This window comes from Salvelinus namaycush, chromosome 5 (assembly GCF_016432855.1).
Source record: "Salvelinus namaycush isolate Seneca chromosome 5, SaNama_1.0, whole genome shotgun sequence".
In the NCBI taxonomy this organism is placed as follows: Eukaryota; Metazoa; Chordata; class Actinopteri; order Salmoniformes; family Salmonidae; genus Salvelinus; species Salvelinus namaycush.
Window position 1 is genome coordinate 71,221,847 of NC_052311.1, and position 24,895 is coordinate 71,246,741.

The 24,895-nt window shown below is 45.3% G+C and overlaps 2 protein-coding genes across 3 annotated transcripts; one reads left to right on the top strand and one right to left on the bottom strand.

Moving 5' to 3' along the window:
- Window positions 1-11: 11 nt before the first annotated feature.
- LOC120048860 (DNA-directed RNA polymerase III subunit RPC3-like) lies at window positions 12-16,141 on the bottom strand. Its single transcript, XM_038995155.1, has 14 exons — window positions 16,034-16,141; window positions 15,713-15,862; window positions 15,582-15,640; window positions 8,083-8,087; window positions 5,324-5,524; window positions 5,024-5,242; window positions 4,815-4,891; window positions 4,582-4,633; window positions 4,398-4,458; window positions 4,136-4,286; window positions 3,964-4,065; window positions 2,176-2,225; window positions 1,825-1,974; window positions 12-96 (listed from the first exon to the last, which is right to left on the bottom strand). The coding sequence occupies exons 2-14, from the start codon at window positions 15,857-15,859 to the stop codon at window positions 18-20; spliced, it is 1,353 nt and encodes a 450-aa protein (XP_038851083.1). The 5' UTR covers window positions 15,860-15,862; window positions 16,034-16,141; the 3' UTR covers window positions 12-17.
- A 99-nt stretch (window positions 16,142-16,240) lies between these two features.
- LOC120048863 (E3 ubiquitin-protein ligase RNF115-like) lies at window positions 16,241-24,863 on the top strand. 2 transcript variants are annotated; one of them, XM_038995158.1, is made up of 9 exons: window positions 16,241-16,343; window positions 18,359-18,417; window positions 18,570-18,624; window positions 18,802-19,115; window positions 19,256-19,324; window positions 19,613-19,685; window positions 20,208-20,301; window positions 23,610-23,725; window positions 23,805-24,863. In XM_038995158.1, the coding sequence occupies exons 1-9, from the start codon at window positions 16,266-16,268 to the stop codon at window positions 23,922-23,924; spliced, it is 978 nt and encodes a 325-aa protein (XP_038851086.1). In that variant the 5' UTR covers window positions 16,241-16,265; the 3' UTR covers window positions 23,925-24,863. The 2 variants fall into 2 exon arrangements, with proteins under 2 accessions (XP_038851086.1, XP_038851087.1); XM_038995159.1 differs by having other exon boundaries at window positions 18,805-19,115.
- Window positions 24,864-24,895: the final 32 nt, after the last annotated feature.

Here is a 24,895-nt window from a genome sequence, read left to right on the forward strand (position 1 = left end):
CCCTCCCTCCCTCCCTCTCACTTGGTCTTGGTAGAGAAGATGTAGGACTCCAGTAGAAAGACAGTCTCATCCACCTGGTTCTCTGTAGAGTCCAACCTTCAGGGAGAAAAGAAACACGAGGTAATAAAGCTACAGTAATGTAGCAGTATTAGTAATATCAGTGTAGTAGTAACAAGTATGTAGTAGTACTTGTTGATGTGATGTCGTAGGCCTCTAGCTGTTGTCTATATGTATATAGTATGGGTGTCGTAGCAGTAGCATCCTGACTGGTATGGCAACTGCTCGGCCTCCAACCGCAAGGCGATTAGCCCGACTAACCGGTGCCCCCGAACATAGTCTGGGTAGCCAATCTGCATTGTGTCCCGCCACCCGCCAACCCCTCTTTTACGCTACTGCTACTCTCTGTTCATCATATATGCATAGTCACTTTAACCATACCTACATGTACATACTACCTCAATTAGCCCGACTAACCAGTGTCTGTATGTAGCCTCACTACTGCTGTTTTTCCACTCTCTTTTTACTGTTGTTTTCATTTTTTTACTTATCTATTGTTTACCTAAAAATGGCACCGTTGGTAAGTAAGCATTTCACTGTAAGGTCTACACCTGTTGTATTCGGCGCACGTGACAAATAAACTTTGATTTGATTTAGTAGTAGTATTGTAGTAGTACTTGTTGATGTGACGTCGTAGGTCTTCTAGTTGGAGGTCTCAACTTACTGTTGAGAGTTACAATAGTAGAACACACAAGGTGTAATTTTGACATTTGTTTTGCATCAGCAGTTTCTCTGGTTGTCAGTCACTGACAGTCACTCACCCATGTCAGCTATCATTTTCTAGATTGTTAGTCTTATCTAAACTAGCAGTAAACATGGTCGAATTAATCACTCTCACTCAGATAGCATATTAAAAATGGAAAACATTTCTCTCCACCTTATGGCAAAATGTGTAGAATTGCAGGAAATGTACTCTAAAAAGTAAATGTATTCTCTCCTAGCTTAGGGCCCCTAAAAGGTTCGGCTCTGACTGCATGAGTGGGTATGGATGTGGTTGCGCAGACCCGCGATGTTCATATTTTTTGTGGCCCCCATCCCCATCAAAGTTGCCTATCCCTGATCTATAGTATGTGTGTATTAGTAGTAGTAGTAATGCAGTATTTGTTGATGTGATGTCGCAGGGCCTCTAGCTGCTGTCTCTATAGATCTATAGTATGGATGCAGTGGTAAATAAGGTGCAGTGGTAATTAAGGTGCAGTGGTAATGCAGTACTTGTTGATGTGATGTCGCAGGGCTTCTAGCTGCTGTCTCTATAGATCTATAGTATGGGTGCAGTGGTAATTAAGGTGCAGTGGTAATTAAGGTGCAGTGGTAATGCAGTACTTGTTGATGTGATGTCGCAGGGCTTCTAGCTGCTGTCTCTATAGATCTATAGTATGGGTGCAGTGGTAATTAAGGTGCAGTGGTAATGCAGTACTTGTTGATGTGATGTCGCAGGGCTTCTAGCTGCTGTCTCTATAGATCTATAGTATGGGTGCAGTGGTAATTAAGGTGCAGTGGTAATGCAGTACTTGTTGATGTGATGTCGCAGGGCTTCTAGCTGCTGTCTCTATAGATCTATAGTATGGATGCAGTGGTAATTAAGGTGCAGTGGTAATTAAGGTGCAGTGGTAATTAAGGTGCAGTGGTAATGCAGTACTTGTTGATGTGATGTCGCAGGGCCTCTAGCTGCTGTCTCTATAGATCTATAGTATGGGTGCAGTGGTAATTAAGGTGCAGTGGTAATTAAGGTGCAGTGGTAATTAAGGTGCAGTGGTAATGCAGTACTTGTTGATGTGATGTCGCAGGGCTTCTAGCTGCTGTCTCTCGGGGGCAGTGATCATCTCCTCCACCTCTGTCAGCTGTTCAGGCTCCGCCCCGCTGGCCTGCTGCGACGCCAGGATCGCCTCGATTCGCTGGGACTTCTCCAGCAGACGCCTGTCAATCAAACACAGGAAGTCTTGTACATGTACCAAAATTGCTGAGGATTATATACACAAAGTCAGACTTTTTTCCATTGTGGTCCTCTATTGTCCTCTAAAAGTCAATATGCAGACCTAAAGAGACCTTAGCAGGAAACTTAGAAAATAAAACCAAATCTATCCATCCATCCACTTAGGAATCAATCAATAAACTCACTTGTTCTCCTTGGTCTCGAAGAGGCGCCTCTCAATCAGATTAGCCACTGTCTGCAAGTAGTGATGGGGGAAAAATGTATACAGTTACATATCGCAATATTGTTTTGGACCTGTTCTCCATCTTCTTTTTATATTAGTAAGCCAACAGATTTTCTGCACTTTTATTTCCATGACTGATCAAAACAAACGTTCTCATGCGCTCTCGTCTCTCTGCAGCAGACATATAGCGAGCAATATGTTTGGAACATCAAATCGCAATATCACATTGCATATTGAAACGTGAGAATCGCAATACATATCGTATCAGCACCTAAGTATTGTGATAATATCATGAGGTCCTTGGCAATTCCCAGCCCTATCTAAAAGTCAGACGTCCACCATTAATTGTCAAGTCAGCGGTGCACGAAGTAAACAGCAATCAAATCAAAATGTATTTATAAAGCCCTTTTTACATCAGCAGATGTCACAGAGCGCTTCTACAGAAACACAGCCTAAAACCCCAAACAGCAAGCAATGCAGATGTAGAAGCAATATCAGGCGGGCTTCCGCAACAATGGAGTGTGAATTGCGACACTAAATGTCTCTGCTGTTGTGGTCCTGAAGCGATCAAGTTGCAGCAACGTAAAGTACACACGCAGATATACACTCACCGGCCAGGTTATTAGGTACACCACCACATTCACGGAAATATATCGCTCCTACAGACTGAGTCACGTGACCGTGGCTTGCTATATAAAGCAGGCAGACAGGCATTGAGACATTCAGTTACTGTTTGATTGAATGTTAGAATGGGCAAAGCCAGTGACCTAAGCGACTTTGAGAGTGATATGATCGTCGGTGTCAGGCATGCCAGATCTCAGAAACGGCCACTGTCCAGGTCTTTTCACGCACAGCAGTGTCTACGGTTTTCCGAGAATGAACAAACATCCGGTCAGCGGCAGTCCTGTGGGCGAAAACAGCTTGTTGATGAGAGAGGTCGAAGGAGAAAGGCAAGAATCGTGCAAGCTAACAGACGGGCCACAAACAGGCAAATAACAGCACAGTACAACAATGGTGTGCAGAACGGCATCTCGGAATGCACAACTCGACGGTCCTTGTCACGGATGGGCAGCAGACGTACAGCAGACGACCACACCGGGTTCCACTCCTATCAGCTAAAAACAAGAAGAAGTGGCTCCACTAGACTCAAGATCACCAACAGTGAACAATTGATGAGTGGAAAAACATCCAACGAATCCCGGTTTCTGTTGCGTCATGCTGATGGAAGAGTCAGGATTTGCCGTAAGCAGCATGAGTCCGTGGACCCATCCTGCCTGGTGTCAACGGTACAGGCTGGTGGCGGTGGTGTACCACTGTCCAATCTGCAGCAACCGTGTGATGTCATCGCATCAGCATGGACTAACATCCCTGTGGAACGTTTCCCGACTTTTAGTCCATGCCGCGAAGAATTCAGGCTGTTCTGGAGGCAAATGGGGGGTCCGACCTGGTACTAGATAGGTGCACCTAATAAACTGAAAGTATATTTTTGACTCGCTCTCCTTCCGTATTTCCTCTTTATTTAGACAGTTTAAAATGTAGATGTAAAGGTACAGTTGTAGAAGAGAGAAAGAAAGAGGCTGGGGATTTAATGTGTCAATGTGGACAATATGTGTTCAGTAAACTGCAGCACTACCGCTGCGCCTCAGGTTCGCAAATATTTTGTCACGAGTGCAACATCTTGCATCACGCTCATCTGCAATATCAGTGTTTCATCCTGCTGCTCATAGTATAGCTTAGTTTGAATGTGTACCTTGTAGCAGTGTTGTAGCAGTAGGCGGGCAGTAGGCAGCTGGTTGACAGTGTACAGGTAGAAGGTACGTGAAGGGGCGTGGTCAGGAGTCTTAGGGATTTCCTAGGGTGGAAAAACACAGGTGAGCATGATAATGTATGGTTTGTATAGTGTGTGTGTATTTGTGTGTTACCTGTAGCTGTACCAGGTTCTCTGACAGCAGTGTATACAGCATGTCTTTGGCCTCCTTGGCAGGGATCATAGCAAAGTCCTCCACCTGCTTCTGCTCCAGGTGACGTTTCCTTAGCAACAGACGGAAGATCCTAGCCGACCGCGAGCCAAACCTGACAATGGGAAAGGTTGAATGAATGACACCCTACAAGCTATGTAGCCACCGTGGGCAGAGACATAAACAGAGTAAATGGACACAGACCAACTCTGACAAACACACCGACCTCTCCTGTACCACAGACTCCAGTGTAGCTCTCGCCAGGTTGGCCAGGGCTCTTTGGAGATCTGTGTGGTCAGTCAAGAAACGACCACTTACAACTATATCATGAAATACTGGAAATGACCTATTATACAATAATGTGTGGATGAGAAACTCAAACAGGTTTCATCAGGGTTGTAAAAGGATACTGACCACGTACATCCCTCCTCCACTGTCACCTGATTTCCCCACAAACTCCATCTGAGGAACAGAGGGAGGGAGAAACATCAGTTTACCCGCCTCCTAGGCACTGATCCAAGGTCAGTTCTGCAATTGATCTCCCAATGGTTAAGGTTGGGATATGGGAGGGGAATCTGATCCTAGATCTGTCAAGGTCTCTATAGCAGCCCATTATCTCTGTGTCAAGGGTAGAGGGTCTGACCTCGGAGTCCATCTTGGCTTTCTTCCCTCCTCTCTGCTCCTCACTGTCGTCACTGGAGCATCTGCGCTTCCCGCGACCTGCCCCACAAACACAACAAGCGAGTGTATAGCAAGTATTTACTGAATTACATATAGCAGGAGGTTTACATGTGGGTATGCACACAGGTGAAAAGGTACTACGTGTTATATGAGACAAAGTGTTTGCGGTACCTATGAGTGTAACATGGGGCAGCTTGTAGCAGTCAGGGTTGCTCTCTGCTGTTGGGGGGGCAGTGGAGGCGGAGGCGGCAGGGGTGCCGGGGGTTGCCGGGGTAATGGAGGTGGCTGCAGTTCCCATCTCGGCCACCGGAGGACAGCGCTGCAGGAAGTGAGTCTCTACCAGCTTAGAGAAGGCTGAGACCACCTCACTGTACTCCATACTACGACCCTCTACAGAGAGAAAAATCATGAGGACAGAAGGAGAAGAAAATATAGAATAATCATACATCTTGTAATCGCTCTCTCACACACCCTCCATGTTATGAGTGAGTCGGTCAGCTACAGTCTTGACCGTGTTGCTCATTGTCATATGGCCTCGTTGTAGGACCTCCTCCACGATGAGTTCTCCTGTGTCTCCATACAGGGTCTTAGCTGTGTAGATGTACCGCGGGTACCGCAGAACCCTTAGAACCCGCTCACAGCTGGCCCGGTACTCCACTGGGCTCCCGGGGCCTCACCGGTGTAAGAAATTGTAATAGATACTGGAAACTTGTAATAACAACTTCTCAACATAAGCTATCTTTTATACAAAATACACACACCCCCGTTTTCCCTTGGACATATGCTGGTCTCATTAGACACCAACCACAGACACACACAACTCCCCTCCCCCATGACAACCACAGACACACACAACTCAAGGTTGGAGCACAAGACAAAGAACTATCTCAAGAACCAATGGAACGTTGACACCAGGCCTGATCAGGACTACCCACGACCCAGATCGACCAATCAGAAGGCCAGACTACAAGATCAACCTACTTTGCTTGTTGCCTATATAATCTGTATGAACTGTTTAGAGCGGCCTCTTTTCCGACGATTCCATACGAATCAGACAGAAGGGGCCGTGCTGCACGCTTTGCCTGATATTTTTACACTTGAATAAAACGGCCTTATTATACAAATATCCACCTCGTCCTATGTCTCCACTTGATCTCCTGTCTCCAGTAAACGTTTTATCAACAAAACTTGGTAAGCAGAGGATGGTATAGACACCTTTGAATTCGGTCCATAGAAAATTGATCAGACAGGAGACGTGTGGGAGAAAGATTCCAGAAGGAGAGGTGACCTGTCCGAAGGAGATATCGCGATTCAACTCACCCAGGAAACTGATCAAAGAGCTCGAAACTATAAGGTAAGCAGATGCCTGTTTAATCAAAATCTGTATATTGTATTATAGCCAATATCTAAATTGTGATCAGGAATACTGGGGTGAGTGTGAATTGTTGTTAAATTTATGTGGAATTGTTTAGAATCCAAGGCATTGTGTAAAGATATCTGCGAAGTATAAAATCAAGTCGTATTAGTAATCTGGAACTAGTTGAATTGTTCTTCAACTAGGAGTATCGGGGATAAATCTAAGCTTGATGCTGTTCAAGTCGTATTAGTAATCTGGAACTAGTTGAATTGTTCTTCAACTAGGAGTATCGGGGATAAATCTAAGCTTGATGCTGTTCAAGTCGTATTAGTAATCTGGAACTAGTTGAATTGTTCTTCAACTAGGAGTATCGGGGATAAATCTAAGCTTGATCTGTTCAAGTCGTATTAGTAATCTGGAACTAGTTGAATTGTTCTTCAACTAGGAGTATCGGGGATAAATCTAAGCTTGATGAAGTGTTGAAATGTAATGTAATCTGTTCAAGTCGTATTAGTAATCTGGGGCTAGTGGAAATGGCACCCCACTAGGAGCATCGGTGAGAAATCTAAGCTTGACATTTCGGGATTCAAGTCGCATTAGTAATCTGGGACTAGTCGAAATATTCTTCCACTAGGAGCATCGGTGATAAATCTAAGCTTGAACTAGGAGTAATGGTATTAAACCTGAAACTCTCCAAATTAATGTGAGTGATTGAACGTTCCACGAGACCGATTGCTACTAATTAGCCATATGCTAAATTGAGGCTGTGTTGGAAGTGACCGCCGAGTCAAAATGTGTGGGCTGGTGTGGAGCAGCTATTTTGTGCTGATAAGTTGACTTGATTTTTTCCCTCTCGTGCTGCTGGGTTTGCCTTAAGGACTAGAAATCATTAAATAATTATTTTAGAAGCGCTAGAATATACTAATATATTGTTCCAAAAGGATATTTCTGAAATGTTTTGGCAAAGTATTTAATTAATCGAAAAAGTTAAAATTAATCGAAAAAGTTAAAAGTAATAATAACTTTTGAATAAAAGTTCCTAAAATTGCCATTCCAATTATTATAGAAGCGCTTGAATTCACTAATATATTGTTCCAAAAGGATATTGCCGAAATACTTTGGCAAAGTATTTAATTAATCGAAAAAGTGAAAATCAAAAATAACTTTTTGGAAATAGTTCCTAAAATCTTTATTCCAATTATTTTAGGAGTGCTTGAATATACTAATATATGGTTCCAAAAGGATATAGCTGAAATATTGTTGGAAAACGGAAAAAAAAATAGAATAGATCCAGATATAGCTTAATTACAAAATGGCCACGACCACCGTCCCCAAACACAAATTCAATGAATACTTAGATCAGAGAATGAAGGACAGAGCAGGGGGGAGAATACAATATAAAGCCATTAAAAAGGTGTGGGAAGAAGTGAGGCTAAAATGGACGCAGGCAGGTTACCTTAGTGGGGCGGCCCCATCAAAAGGGCAACTCCTCACTATGGAGAAAGAATTAGAGGAAGTAGTGAAGGAAGGGATAGAAAGTGAAATTGAAAGGAATAAGAACCACTTATTCACAAAGGAAGGTACAAAACATAGGGAGAAAGCAGGGAGCAGAACTAAAAATAGGCATGTGGGCGATTGAAGAAATCAGGAGAGCACTCCCTTACAGGAAACCTGACATGATGGGGGTGGTCACTGGAGCCCCATCTGACACCAGAGAGGGCAGGCCCAACAATAATGACGCCCCACCTACCACCACAGCAGCCCCATCGGCCCCAACCCATCTATACCCAGAACTGCCACAGGGAGAGAAAATAACACCACCTCCCTATTTTCAAAATCCATTCACCCACCTCCCTCAAAACCCTTTTTTGACCCCTGCTGTGGTACAGGCACCGGTGTTTGTGGTGCATGAAGGACACCTAAAAGGAAGCATGACTTTGGGGATCCAAGAAGGGCAACTCGTGTGTGAAGAGAGGCCTGATCATCGAGAAAGGGAGGAAAGGGATAGAGCATACACACAGGGACGTGGGGGGGGTTCGAACTCCGCCTCACTACAGGGACACGGTGGGTCTCTACCAACCTACCCACAAGGACGGGGTAGTGGGTCTCAACCAGGCCCTTTGAAGAGAGAAGACAGAGAGCTGATTCAGTTTTCTTCCACTCCAAACCCAGACTGGTTCAGAAACAGAACACGGGGGGATAGTCAAATAGTCTCTGAAGGGTCATGGTCGCCACCAGGACAATGTTCCTCTGGGGCCTCATTAAGAGGAAACCACAGCAAGGACGATGGAGGTGAGAACAGATCAGGACAAGATGAAGAGGAGGTGGAGCGAGACCTCAAGGACTCAGTGGCACTGGCCAAATCTATGTTAGAAGATGCTGAACGTGGAGGGGGCTCGTACCATATAAAAGGGGTAATGATGGGGAAGGTGACGGATTTGGTCGAACCTATTAGACAGTCCGTACGTCTCAGGGAACAGAGCAGCAGGGGTGTCTCGTCCAGGGCAGACTGGGATCCCCAACATGGAGGACGGGGAGGGTCGGAGATGCAGATGCCGTTGAGGCCCACTCCAGACGGAGGGCATGAAGAATACCAACCCTGGAAAATGACAGACCTTACCACTTTGATGGAACAATTACCCAGCCTGCATGGGGGTGCCTCTGCATGGCTCCTTCAACTGCAAACACTGACTTCAGGTCTACGGCTCTGTCTAGGTGACATGAGGGCCCTTCTGGCTAGAGCAACAGACCATACCACCATGAGTGCTTTGATAAGAGATGCAGATCTTGCCACAGCCCCAGCGGCACTGGCCCAGGGAGACTTCCGAGCACAATTGTGGGCAGTGTTGAGAAGGGCATATCCCACAGAACGAAACCATGCAACCCTTTCATCATTCACCATCAATCCAGGGGAACAACCGGCAGCCTACCTCGACAGAGCAAAAACCACATGGAGAACTGTCCACGAAGAACCATATGACCACACTGCCACTACGGTCAGCATGTGGAAGGAGATGGTGGTGAGCGGAGCTCCAAACGAGGTCCGTACCAAACTCAGAGGCACTGTGGGGTTAATGGCACTTCCCCAGGCTCAGTTCAACTCCCATGTGCATCACCACATCACCCAATACAACAAGGATAAGGGAGGGGCTGAAACACAAGTCCAGTCCCTACAGGTACAACTTTTGAAACTACAACTGAAAGAGGCCCAGAAAGGGGAAAAACCCAAGAAACAGATGGTGGCTGAAGATCAACCAGACATCTCACAAATCATTGAAAAAACGGTTTCACAAATGATACAGCAACAACAACCCCCCATGTCAACCCCACAGGGACCTCCCCTACCATCACAACTCCTGGATCAGCCATTACCCATGGTCACCCCACCATACTATCAACCAACACAACAAGGTTATCCTTCAACATGGGGACAACAACCACGTTACCCATCACCCTGGGAGACAGGACAAGCAAGACCAATGAACTGCTACAATTGTAAACAAACTGGACATATGGCACGTCAGTGCCCATACCCATTGACACCGACCCAACATTACTGGATGGCCAATCGGGCACTACAAACCACCCCAAGAGGACGTGGAGGAGTCAGGCCAATGATGTACCAACCACGTGCGGCCCTTCAACCCGCATACAACCACCCGAATCTAGACCCAAATCAGCAATCACCTCCCCCTTTCCAGGGCATGTCTGACGAATATGCCCCATGGCCCTGAAGCTGGCCACCACTAACCTACACTCATCATTGACCTGGACTACTGAAGCATCAAAGGCTTTTGCACTCTTGAAAACAGATCTCTAAGTGGCAGCAGCCTTAACAGCACCTGACTAAAAAAAAAAACTAGTTCCATCTGGATGTTTCTGAAAGGGAAGGATTTACATCATCCATCCTTTTCCAGAACTAAGAGGGGGAGAGTAGAGTGTTGATGTATCACTCCTCCAAACTGGACCACATTGAACTAGGACAAACCACATGCTCCAGGTATGTGGCTGCAGTGGCAAAAGCTATTGGAAAAAACAGCTCATCTGGTAATGTGCCATCCATTGGAAATCCACACCCACCATGGAGTTGCAGCATATCTGATGTGCAAAGAATTCACGTTCAGCACTGTTTAAAAAAATAAAATAATAATAATAAAAATAATCAAAAAATCAAAAATAACCTTTTGGTAATGGTAGACAGGTTTTCCAAATGGGTCGAGGCAATACCAACAGCACGTGAGGATGCCAGGTCAGTCATTAAGTGGCTGCAGACTGAACTCATACCAAGGTATGGAGTTCCAAGGCAAATCCGATCCGACAAACGGGTCCCATTTCAGTAACCAACACCTGAGACAGGTGGAGGAAAGATTGGGTATTGTGCACAAGTTTGGGTTAGTGTACAGGCCACAATCTCAAAAGTCTCGTGGAACGCGCCAATCAAATGTATGTGCAGGTTTGAAGTTGATTTGGGTTGAAGCCCTGCCCCTGGCATTGATGGCCATGAGAGCCTCGCCAGGTGCAGGCACCCATCTCTCTCCTCATGAGATAATGACTGGTAGAGTCATGCTTGGTCCACCAAGGGAGGGAGGTCATATGCCCGCCCTTGATGTACAACAAATTGTAATGTCTGATAATTGACGGAACTTTCTGCAGCTCTCTCCACACAGATTCACAAGGTCCAAGAACGGGAGCTGACGGGAGATCCGCCACCACTGAAGGTAAAAAAATTGGTGACTGGGTGGGGTTAAAGTCCACAAGAGAAAGTGGCTAGAACCCAGGTGGACTGGACCGTACGAAGTGAGGGAGGTTACTTCACACTCAGTCCAGGTCAAAGGTAAATCAGGCGCACCTTGGCACCACCTCACACATTGCACTCCAGCCCCAATCCCTTCTAGAACACTGACAGAAGTCAGAGCTGATTTAAACAGCTTAAATTCGATTCCAAATGAAGACATTCCTGACTCAGGTGATGCGGCATCAAAACTCCGCCTCCCCTGAAAAAGGAACCTCGCCCAGTTAGAGGGACATTTCTCCCTCCCTGGGCAAGGCTAGGGATATCTGGCCCCTTATTTGTGATATTCCTACTGATATTTGGGGTGTCCCTGGGCACTTTCACATGGTTAATAGAATAACTATAACCGGATCCCCATGGATGTATGTCACGGACACTCTAGTCTAACTAGGTAATAACAGATTTTTAAAAAATCAAAAAATCAAAAATTAGAAAACAATAGTTAAAATAAGAAACTAATATGGCTCAAATTGAGAAGGTTGAATAAGAGCGGGTGGAGAGCTGTGCAGAGAATGGACAGAAGATGGCAGTATTGCAGCACTCAACGGTCTCCCAGCCGACGGGGAGCCTGGTTGAATGCTGGTGACATAATTTTGTTTTTTGGAGTAAACATTAAGGTTAAGGGTTTCCGTGTTCCCAGAGATAAGATATCTTAAAGGAGTACACTTATATATATATTAGGAGGATTATTTTCTGAGTTTTATTTAGACAAGGGATTTTTTAAGATAAAGGGTTCTTTTAGTATGTCTAGATATAGTATGGAACACGAATGTAAGGAGGTGATGTAACCTTTTGACCTATCTTCATTGCATTTTCATGTGGTTTGATCACCCACGGGGAAATGTAGTGAGGATAATGAAATTGTGGTCATTTGGAATACTAATTTTGAGGTAAATTGATTATAATAGAGTTTATAACTCTTGACCATAATTGCAATTAACCTCAGAGGAGTCAGGTTTCTGTTTTTAAACATTGGCTATGACGGTTTTGAATGGGCTGTTATTCCTTTTGCTAATCTTACCTAAGTCATTATTAAGAGTAGGTAAGGTTGATACCTGGCCAGAGCCAGGTATCAAACGGAAGAGGGGTACATTGTGGTCTAGGATAGGATTGGGGCCTATTGGATAATAAACGAATTAAAAATTACAAATTACTAGCTAACAAATGGGTATAGAAGTTAAATATATAATCAGATAGAACAAATGAGAAACTGTTTGTTAGCCAAACCTGTATGTCCAGGATTCTATGCGTTGCAGGTGAATTAAAGGAGAAGGTGAATCACTCGACCTGGGGGCATATCGCACTTGGAGGGTGAGACACACTGACACTGCCGAATGATCACAGAGTTAAGGAGAAGAACCGTTGCTAATAGAGCTCGGGGATCAACTCCTTAATGAAGAATCCCTGACCCCGACCTCTCAACACTGTGTACGTTCATAGAAGTGAAAGTGTTGTTTGATCTCTGGCTGATGATGTGTTCTCTGGGAGAGGGTGGGGTTTTACAGGACTGCTTGTAGTCCTGAGCTGTCTGATTAGGATACGATGGGGATGTTACCATCACAGTGCTGCCAGAACCACCACCAGTTCCAACGGACCAGGGTTCAGCCGGCCTCCTCCACCACTTCAAGACCAAGTCCCACACCACCACCTAAGCTCTCCAATCCGGTACAGGTAATAAATATAAAAGACATCTCAGATAGTGAACAATTGGGGACTGAAACTGGTTATGAGGAAAGGGAGAATATGTGGTTGGCCTACAAAACACTTAATAGAAAGGACTGTGTCGTATGTGGACATGCCAGACCTATTCTGGCTGCTCACCCATTTGCCCTAAGTAATGGGGAAGGTTGGATGTGTATATCGGAAAGTTTAAGCCAAATTCAACCCTGTGTAAAACTCTGAGTCTTGTGTTCCCAGAAGTCCCTCCCCAGAAGGTACCGTGGGGAGTTAAGGCATATGGGGGATATTACAGCTGTATCACTGGTACAGGTAGGGGTATAGACTATGGGAGGCTCCCTACTACTACCTGCATCACTAATGCCACTATTAACTAGAGGTGTTGCTGATGTATGGTGGATGTGTGGACCTGCCAGGCGGTTGACCCCATTTTGAAAGGAAATTGTCGTTGCACATGTGTTTTGGCCAGTCTGATACCACCATTGCCTATTATTGAGGTTATAGCTAACCAACTTCTGGGAGCTGCACATGACACAGAGACTCGGTACCAACTCAGGAGACGGCAGAACCGTGACGCTCCTTGGTCCGAGGGTACAGATAACATGCACACCAACCTGTTGGGGTCCCAATAGGGGTCCCCCACGAATACCAGACATCAAACAGGAATGATGGCCTGTGGCATTTATTGCCCATTTTTGGCCCAGCTATTGTTGATGCTAAGCAGAATGCCTGGATCAATTATATCTACTATAATCAACAATGATTTGTTAACTACACCCACACAGTACTTACGGGGATGGCTGAACGATTGGATGCTACCTCTCAAACCAGTAGACAAAATAGACTAGAATTGGACATGATTCTGCCCAACCAGGGAGTTGTATGTAAAATGATTGTAGAACAGTGTTGCACGTTTGTTCCTAACAATACTAGTCCGGATGGGAGCATTTCAAAAGCTCTGAGTGGGTTGGCAAGGTTATCAGTGGAGATGAAGGGTCTTGCAGGTGTGGAGGAGAGTGGACTGTTACCCTGGCTGGGTGGTTGGTTTGGTAAGTACACTACAATGATGGTTACTGGATTTCTGTCTCTAGTTGTTGTTGTTTTTCTTATGCTCATGTGCTGTGCTGCCTGTATCATACCTTGTTTGAAGAAGTCTGTTACAGATGTGGCAAGGACCTCTGGTATGATGCCGTTGCTTGATGCTACAGTTGGAGAGGCTGTTACGGAATCAAGCTTTCGCAGGAGAGTGGGCCTGACAGAGGAGGACCCTTGGTTTGCTGTAGTAGAGGTTGTCGAATGAATAAAAAGTGATGTGTGTCCTCTCTGTTGTGAAGGTTTGAAGTTCCCGGGTGGCGACGAGCCCACCTGGTACAGGTTGTATAGAGGGATGGACCTGAGGGTTTAACATTTTCTCGTTTTTGGGTTAATAATGTGTGATTTTGGACTCAACAAGGCTTTGAGGCGGTCCATGGACAATTGGCAGCCACATCCCTGATGGCATTTCAAAATAGAATCGCGGTTGATATGTTATTGGCAGAACGGGGGGGGGTCTGTGCAATGTTTGGTGAACAGTGTTGTACTTTCATTCCCAACAACACAGCTACGGATGGGAGTCTGACTGTAGCATTGGAGGGACTTCGTACCCTTAATGGTAAGATGAAACAGCATTCTGGAGTGGACACTTCTATGTGGGACTCATGGATGGATGCTTTTGGTAAATATAAGACGCTGGTTTCCTCTATCCTAGTATCTATTTCCGTTTTTGCAGGCATTCTTGTACTTTGTGGATGCTGTTGCATTCCATGTGCGCGCACGCTTGCTAGCCGTGTTATCACTGCCGCCATAGACCCTAATCAGGAAAGGGCCCAAATGTTCCCATTGCTTGATGATGGGGAAGCTGGACCTGTCTATCTATTTGAGGACTAAGAAACTTTTATGTCACGTCTCTTGTGAGACGTGAAGAGGGGGAATCAAAAATTTGTCTTCTGACAAATTTTATCCCATAGCTTTGTCTTTTTTACTTTTATGTCACGTCTCTTGTGAGACGTGAAGAGGGGGAATCAAAAATTTGTCTTCTGACAAATTTTATCCCATAGCTTTGTCTTTTTTACTTTTATGTCACGTCTCTTGTGAGACGTGAAGAGGGGGAATCAAAAATTTGTCTTCTGACAAATTTTATCCCATAGCTTTGTCTTTTTTACTTTTATGTCACGTCTCTTGTGAGACGTGAAGAGGGGGAATCAAAAATTTGTCTTCTGACAAATTTTATCCCATAGTTTTGTCTTTTTTACTTTTATGTCACGTCTCTTGTGAGACGTGAAGAGGGGGAATCAAAAATTTGTCTTCTGACAAATTTTAACTAGTTTATTCACGTCTATAAGACGTGAAGAGGGGGATTTGTAAGAAATTGTAATAGATACTGGAAACTTGTAATAACAACTTCTCAACATAAGCTATCTTTTATACAAAATACACACACCCCCGTTTTCCCTTGGACATATGCTGGTCTCATTAGACACCAACCACAGACACACACAACTCCCCTCCCCCATGACAACCACAGACACACACAACTCAAGGTTGGAGCACAAGACAAAGAACTATCTCAAGAACCAATGGAACGTTGACACCAGGCCTGATCAGGACTACCCACGACCCAGATCGACCAATCAGAAGGCCAGACTACAAGATCAACCTACTTTGCTTGTTGCCTATATAATCTGTATGAACTGTTTAGAGCGGCCTCTTTTCCGACGATTCCATACGAATCAGACAGAAGGGGCCGTGCTGCACGCTTTGCCTGATATTTTTACACTTGAATAAAACGGCCTTATTATACAAATATCCACCTCGTCCTATGTCTCCACTTGATCTCCTGTCTCCAGTAAACGTTTTATCAACACCGGCCCGACCCGAACTCACAAGCACCGTGCTGTACCAACACACACAGAGACTTCTTCACCTGCAGAAGAGACAGGGTCACCACCTAGGTTGAACAATATGTTTTATGTGTGTGTGTTTGTTTGTGTAGTACCAGGTCCAGTGGTGTGTTGGTCTCATTGGCGATGGTCCTGAGGTTCTGTGCCCCTCCTCTGAGCAGGTGAGTGCCTATCCTCTCCACCACCTCTCCAAAGTGCTCCTGTAGCAGCAGGCCACACAGCCGCACCTCCTGGGCAGTCATATGCTGAGACAGGAGGAACCGGGGAACAGGTCAACAACACGTTTTTGGACTGTTCATCGAAATATACTTATGCTGAGAAGTATGATGACACTAAAACCGGTAACCAAATCACAGCTTTTCAACAACGTTTACTAACAACTTTAATTTTATAACTTAATTGCCATGCTCACAAACCTTTGCAAAACACCCTTTTCAGATCATGAAATGAGTTTCGGGACAATCCTCGCAAAACAACTTCAGAATCCCAAACACATGTGATTGCCAGCGCCACAACACAACGAATTTCCGCCCTCACAGGTAAGCTTATTTTCCCAAAGAGTTGCGCATTGCATGAAGGGATGTTGGCGGACCACCCTCTTTGGTATGCAGGAGGACCGACGTCACTGTTTGTGCTATTCTGGGGAAGATGGCGGAAGCTGCGGCGGTTCCCCTGCATCGGTTCTTCTGTCATTGTTGTAAGGGAGAAGTAAGCCCCAAGCTCCCGGTAAGTCAGTCGTTTCCCGATCATGGCTGTTCAATGCAGGTCTTGTTCTTTTCCGTCGGTTGACAACCGAATCTGAGTCCAGCAAATAGCAGTAGTTGTTTAACTAGCTAGCTGCTAACTGTAGACGGCTAGCCAGTAGGGCCCTCGGCACTGGCTCTAGCTAGCAAACAAACAATGTTGATGTTTGTTGTTGCTCGCTTTAACAATAGGATTTGTAAACTAATTTCTTTAACAAAGACATTATGTACAGTAATTGTTAAAGATTATACTGGCATGGTTGAATAACCGTTCCTGAGTAACTGGTGTTATTTGATGTAATGTTAACCTTATTCGAGGTGGGTTTTGTGTGCTTTTCCTGAATTCCTCGAGGAGGTAGCTATATGGGATTCTAATGGATATTTCAACGTAACTCGGCCAGTCTGGCTACTCCTTGTCCTACTAAAGCAGAGGGAATACGGGGGTTTCCTTGGCCTGGGACGCGTTCAGCAGGACACAACGGTTTGGCACGTTCAGATAGAAAATATTATGTAGAACAATACATCATGTAGGCTCTATTTACGCATTCTATCTGCAACGTTCGTGAACGTTTGGCAACTGAATGTGGCACAGTTAACTTTCACAATCAAACTGAAAGTAAAATGTAGAAAGACATTGCACAATATTTTGACTGCTTGACCCTAATTATTTAACTACATTATTCCGTATTGACTGCGTTCATTCTAGAAGAGACGTTATGACACTTAACGTTAACATTTTGCATTTAGCTAGCTAGTCGTGTAGCTATCTGTTTGTTATTGACTCGCAGTCTCTGGCAATGTGTCAGATAGTCACTCAGTCTGCTTGTCTAAACCAACGTTAGCTAGGATACATTTGTGTATGTTAGGCTGGTCAGTGAGAGGCAGGCTGGTAATCCCCTGTTTATTCCCTTCCTGCCATTGAAGCTAAATCTGGGAGGAGGCTGAAGTAGGCCTAGACACGGACCTAAGGCCAGTTTTGTGATTTCCCTCTTATTGGGAAATAGATCTGTGCCTATGGGTCCGAGCCATCTAGCCCAGGGTTTCCCAAACTCGGTCCTGCCCCCCCATCATCAAGCTTGGGCTCCAGAGTGATGCAGCGGTCTAAGGCACTGCATCTCAGTGACCCTGGTTCGATTCCAGGCTGTATTACAACCGGCCATGATTGGGAGTCCCATTGGGCCAGTGTAGTACGGGTTAGGGTTTGGCCGGGGTAGGCCGTCATTGTAAATAAGAATTTAACTGACTTGCCTAGTTAAATAAAAGCTTTGATTATTTGAATCAGCTGTGAAGCGCTAAGGCAAGAAACTAAACTTGTACTGGGGTTGGGGGTGAATTTGGGAAACCCTGATCTAGCCTACCCACAGGCTAACTCTGCCTGCTGGTCTCACTGTGTCACACTCTGTCTCTCTGTGCTGCTGAGGCATGTTTCACCCATGCCCACTCACTGACGGCATATAAGCAGTTCATCTGTCTCACCTCCCCAAGACATCCACTGAAAGAGAGAGGGTGCATGCCTCAAACATACTTGGCAGAACCCTGTGCTTGTCCATCTGAAGCCTTATTTCAGGCATAGTATCTGTATGTTTTCACCAGATGACAATGGCTGAGGCATAGCCTAAGCCTACACACAATATTGCATACAGCAATACAGGTTTTGAACAATTTTGGAATGAGGTTTACTTCAAGTTCAAGTGTCCTTTTGTTTTGTGGAATAAAGAACATGTCTGTGTCATAGGCCTAATCCCATTGTGAGTGAACTCAACACTGGTGCCAGGGAAGAATACTTCTCGATGACAACTTCCACTTTACATGTTGTATGTTCCTGCTTAATGCTATGTTCAAACAGGCTATATCCTGACTCTGCCACAGATCTCTACTAGACATTTCCTCATTCTACAGACAGAAACCCCTGCATAGACAGAAACCCTCTGCAGCCCTATATAGAACACGGTGTGACTCATGTACTCTCTGAGTGTGTGGTATTGTGTGTTTTTGCAGGAGTACATCTGTCCCAGGTGTGAGTCTGGCTTTATAGAGGAGGTAACAGAAGATTCCAGGTGAGAATATCTTGTTTCTTATGTCTGTAGCTTTAATGAATCTACCAGATATAGGCTAGGCAGAGTGAATGGAAGGTGGTGGAGAATGACTGTGTATAGATGTTGGATGTTACTAATGCTGTGTTCTGCCTCCTGTGTGCTGTTTCCCTCAGTCTGCTAGAGGGTGGCGCTAACGGGACAGATGACACAGCCACACAGTTTGCAGAGGTATGATATGCACTGTGGCCTGGAGGGTACAGGGGTGGGGTGGGGGGGGATGCAAATGTCTACTGTGATACTAAATGTACCTTTGTGATCCCATCTTTCTTTCACATGCTTTCTCTATCTCTCTCTCCCTTCCACTGTCCCTCTCTCAATTCCACCGTCACCCCTCATTTCTCTCAGCAGCTGTGGCACCTGTTGTTTGTAGAGAGGCCTTTCACAGTGGATGGTGACAGTCCAGACTCAGAGCCCCGGGTCCCTGGTGGAGGGGTTGGGGTAGGAGCAGGGGGGTTAGGTCTGGGGGGGCTGGGAGGGCTAGGAGGCCTGGGAGGAGGTCCTATTGGAGGGTCAGTCCCTGCTGGGCTAGGAGGACCCCTGGGGGGTCCTCTGGGAGGGGGGGAACACTGGGGGCCCGGTCGCCCCCCTCGCCTGCACAGTCAGCGGAGGTACCGCTCCAGAGGGAGCAGCAGACCTGACCGCTCGCCTGCCGTAGAGGGGTGAGACTCCTCTCCTTACGATGCCATGTTGATATTCATATGGCTGTTTTGATCAGTCAGGATTTGCAGGTTCTAAACAAAGTTTTCAATGTTCTGCTGATCTCATTCCTGACTGATGTGTGTGCCTTCTCTCTCTGTAGGATAGTACAACAGTTTCTGGCTGGTCTATTTGCCAACTCTGGAGTTCCTGGCTCACCTCCCCTCTCTTGGTAAGAACCTTCTTACTGCCATGTAAGCAGTGGTTATACATTATGTAAGTCCACAGTTTGACTTACACACTTTCTCTTGTGGATTCCTTACAAATAGTGAGGTGGATCAACATGAATATTTGAATGTTCCCTGACTTGTTATGGGTGTGCCTCAGCCAGCACCCCTGGGACCCTGTCATTTAAACCTAAATCACAACACATATTGTAGCTGTTCATCATGTGTGAAACAGGATATTTCCTGAATGTTTCATCTTTAACTGTAATTGACCTTCTCTCTCTGTGTGTTAGGACGGGGATGCTACACTCTAACCCAGGGGACTATGCTTGGGGACAGGGGGGACTGGACGCAGTCATCACACAGGTACGCACGCACAAACCCCATTCACATGATTTGGTATGTATGGCCACTAAGCAACTATTACTTCATACTATGTAGAATGCTATATGGATGTTGGTAGACCCAGAATGCTATATGGATGTTGGTAGACCCAGAATGCTATATGGATGTTGGTAGACCCAGAATGCTATATGGATGTTGGTAGACCCAGAATGCTATATGGATGTTGGTAGACCCAGAATGCTATATGGATGTTGGTAGACCCAGAATGCTATATGGATGTTGGTAGACCCAGAATGCTATATGGATGTTGGTAGACCCAGAATGCTATATGGATGTTGGTAGACCCAGAATGCTAATGAAGGTTTAGCTGTTCTCTTGTTATTTTCTCTCTATCTTTTCCAGGGTGTTTCTGATGGTTTTACTCTTTTGTTGTGTCATGCTAGGTTAGCACACAGTTTACAGCACAAAGGTGGATTGTAAAGCTGTTCTTATAGTTCCTGCAGCAACCATTGTGATGTATGTTTTCTGTCTACCTGTGTGTAGTTGTTAGGTCAGTTTGAGAACACGGGCCCTCCTCCTGCAGAGAAAGAGAAGATCTCCTCCATTCCTACAGTCAACGTGTCTCAGGATCAAGCAGGTCAGTTCTTTACCTCCTTGCCAGTCTCTCCATAGTGCAATGGCCTATACACTACCAATCAAAAGTTTGGACACGCTTATTTATTCAAGGGTTTTTCTATATTTTTACTATTTTCTACATTGTAGAAAAATAGTGAAAACATCAAAACTATGAAATAACACTTTTTTGGTTGTAACCAAAAAGGTGTTAAACAAATCAAAATATATTTTAAGTTTTAGATTCTTCGAAGTAGCCACCCTTTGCCTTGATGACAGCTTTGCACACTCTTGGCATTCTCTCAACCAGCTTTACCTGGAATGCTTTTCCAACAATCTTGAGGAGTTCCCACATATGCTGAGCACTTGTTGGCTGATTTTACTTCACTCTGCGGTCCCAACTCATCCCAAACCATCTCAATTGGGTTGAGGTCAGGTGATTGTGTTCCCGAGTGGCGCAACGGTCTAAGGCACTGCATCTCAGTGCAAGAGGCTTACATGTTAGATACAGCTTTACAGTCCCTGGTTCGAATCCAGGCTGAATCACATCCCGGCCGTGATTGGGATTCCCATAGGGCGGTACACAATTGGCCTTGCGTCGCCATCATTGTAAAATAAGAATTTGTTCTTAACTGACTTGCCTAGTTAAATAAAATAAAAATAATTGTGGAGGCCATCTGATGCAGCCCTCCATCACCCCGTCTTGGTCAAATAGCCCTTACACAGCCTGAAGGTGTGTTGGGTCATTGTCCTGTTGAAAAACAAACTTAGCCCAAACCAGATGGGATGGCATATCGCTGTAGAATGCCATGCTGGTTAAGTGTGCCTTAAATAAATGATCGACAGTTTCACCAGCAAAGCACCATCATACCACCTCCTCCATGCTTCACGGCGGGAACCACACATGCTGAGATGATCCGTTCACCTACTCTGCGTCTCACAAAGACACGGCGGTTGGAACCAAAAATCTAATGTCCATTGCTCGTGCTTCTTGGCCCAAGCAAGTCTCTTCTTCTTACTGGTGTCCTTTAGAAGTGGTTTCTTTTTCAGCAATGTGACCATGAAGGCCTGATTCACGCAGTCTCCTCTGAACAGTTGATGTTGACATGTGTCTGTTACTTGAACTCTGAAGCATTTATTTGGGCTGCAATCTGAGGTGCAGTTAACTCTAATGAACTTATCCTCTGTAGCAGAGATAACTCTGGGTCTTCCCTTCCTATCAAATGACATTTTATTGGTCACATACACATGGTTAGCAGATGTTATTATGAGTGTAGCGAAATGCTTGTGCTTCTAGTTCTGACAGTGCAGCAATATCTAACATGTAATCTAACAATTCCCCAACAACTACCTAATATACACACATCTAAGTAAAGGAATGGAATAAGAATATATACATATAAATATATGGATGAGCAACAACAGAGCGGCATAGGCAAGATGCAATAGATGGTATAAAATACAATATATACATATGAGATGAGTGAGGCAAGATATGTAAACATTATTAAAGTGGCATTATGGCGGTCCTCATCAGAGTCAGTTTCATCACAGCACTTGATGGTTTTTGCGACTGCACTTGAAGAAACTTTCAAAGTTCTTGAAATGTTCCGGATTGACTGAACTTCATGTCTTAAAGTAATGATGGACTGTCGTTTCTCTTTGCTTATTTGAGCTGTTCTTGCCATAATATGGACTTGGTCTTTTACTAAATAGGGATATCTTCTGTATACCCCCCTACCTTGTCACAACACAACTGATTGGCTCAAAGCATTAAGAAGGAAATAAATTCCACAAATTAACTTTTAACAAGGCACACCTGTTAATTGAAATGCATTCCAGGTGACTACCTAATGAAGCTGGTTGAGAGAATGCCAAGAGTGTGCAAAGCTGTCAAGACAAAGGGTGGCTACTTTGAAGAATCTCATATAAAATATATTTAGATTTGTTTAACACTTTTTTGGGTTACTACATGATTCCATATGTTATTTAATAGTTTTGATGTCTTCACTGTTATTCTACAATGTAGACAATTATAAAGATAAAGAAAAACCCTTGAATGAGGTGTGTCCAAACTTTTGACTGGTACTGTAAATAAGCTAGTATAGCTGTGCTGCTGACTCATTGGGGTAATGAGCTCTCTCTCTCTCTCTCTCTCTCTCACACACATACACACATCTGTCCTCTGTCTCACCCTCTCTTTCGGTCTGTCTCTCTGTCCCCCCCTGGCCCAGGGCCCACATAGCTGTTGTCTCACTCTCTCCCTCTCTGTCTGTCTCTCTCTGTCCCCCCTGGCCAAGGGCCCACATAGCTGTTGTCTCCCCTGGCTCAGGGCCCACGTAGCTGTTGTCTCTCTGTCTCCCCTGGCTCAGGGCCCACATAGCTGTTGTCTCCCCTGGCTCAGGGCCCACATAGCGGTTGTCTCTCTGTCTCCCCTGGCTCAGGGCCCACATAGCTGTTGTCTCTCTGTCTCCCCTGGCTCAGGGCCCACATAGCTGTTGTCTCTCTGTCTCTCTCTGTCTCCCCTGGCTCAGGGCCCACATAGCTGTTGTCTCTCTGTCTCCCCTGGCTCAGGGCCCACATAGCTGTTGTCTCTCTGTCTCCCCTGGCTCAGGGCCCACATAGCTGTTGTCTCTCTGTCTCCCCTGGCTCAGGGCCCACATAGCTGTTGTCTCTCTGTCTCCCCTGGCTCAGGGCCCACATAGCTGTTGTCTCCCCTGGCTCAGGGCCCACATAGCGGTTGTCTCTCTGTCTCCCCTGGCTCAGGGCCCACATAGCTGTTGTCTCTCTGTCTCCCCTGGCTCAGGGCCCACATAGCTGTTGTCTCTCTCTGTCCCCCCTGGCTCAGGGCCCACATAGCTGTTGTCTCTCTGTCTCCCCTGGCTCAGGGCCCACATAGCTGTTGTCTCTCTGTCTCCCCTGGCTCAGGGCCCACATAGCTGTTGTCTCTGTCTCTCTCTGTCCCCCCTGGCTCAGGGCCCACATAGCTGTTGTCTTACTGTCTCTTGTCATTAAGAGTGCTACTTATTCCTCTGAAATCATCTCAACCAGCCACTCAGTAATTTGGCATCAGATGTTAGGCTTCAGTTATTTTAATGTCTGGTAGGCCGTCATTGTAAATAAGAATTTGTTGTTAACTGACTTGCCTGGTTAAATAAAGGTTCAACACAAACATCCCTGCTTCATCATCCCTTCAGTCTTCCCATCTCTCCCCCGTTCTCTGTATACTGTAATATGGAGTATTTTACCTGCATGTAAGATACTTCTGTATGATCATTTATAACAGGAATGTAATACTAGATAATAAAAAAAGGTGTGTGTGTGTCTCTCCAGACTGCAGTATGGAGTGTCCGGTGTGCAAGGAGGACTTTGCAGTGGGAGAGCCCGTCAGACAGCTACCCTGCAACCACTTCTTCCACTCAGACTGTATAGTACCCTGGCTGGAAATGGTGAGGAGGGTGGGGTAATATTTAGTAGGAGGAATGTTTTGAAGACGTTTGTAACTGATTTTCTCCTCTCTTTCTGCAGCACGATACGTGTCCTGTGTGTAGGAAGGGGTTGAATGGAGAAGACAGCAACACCCAGAACCCCCCAGAATCCCCCTCTCTAAACACGGACCCCCGCACACAGGAGAGATGGTCCTTCTGAAATACACCTCCCCCTCATCCCTCCATCGCCTTATCGCACCTCTCCTCTGACCTCCTTTTAATCTCCATCTCATCCATCCTTCATTCCACTTTTTTGACCCTCATCCCCCTCTTCTCTACAAACTACTGCCCACGGGAGATGAGGACTTTCTGAAGGATATACCTCCTTCATCTCTGCCTCATTCCTCCGTGTCATCCCTTCATCTCTGCCTCATTCCTCCGTGTCATCCCTTCATCTCTGCCTCATTCCTCCGTGTCATCCCTTCATCTCACAACCATGTTCACACACACACAGAGTACACACACATCATGATTCGGTAGACCCCCACACACACATCATGATCCATTAGCTGTCCTCTGCCTCATCATGACCAAGCACTTGCCTTTACCTCGCTTCAAACATCAACCCCATCTCGTTTTTTCTACTCTTTTCTCCATATTCCTCTTTTTCCATCCTTCTGAAAAGCACTGCTGTAAAACAATGTCTCTCCCTACCTCTCTACTCCTGGGATGCTTCTCAATAGTCTAGAGTGGCTTCCTCTCCTCATCATCTGCACTGAACATGGTGGATGCACACCAGGAATTTGGTTTTGCCTTTCTAGCTCTGTCACATCAGTGCAGAAAGGAGACGAGGGGACATCATTTTGACGGGCCCCTCCACAATCTACTGTCATTCTGGTGTATATATTACAAACAGATTGCATCGCTCTGTCATTTTACTCCTCTGATGACTTTTGTCTTTTGTTTCACATTTCTATCACTATTTTTTTAATGTAAATACTTTTAGTCCAACAACTTCTGGTTTGAGAAGAGAACAACAAAGCATATTGAGAATGGAGACAAATGTGAATCCCTGGGTATTAGTCTGTGTATATTATTATATGATAACATGTATGATGTATTAATAATTCCAAAAAATATTAAAAACCAGTAACATTGATTTTTTTTATCGGGTCTGTCTGTCCATTAAAA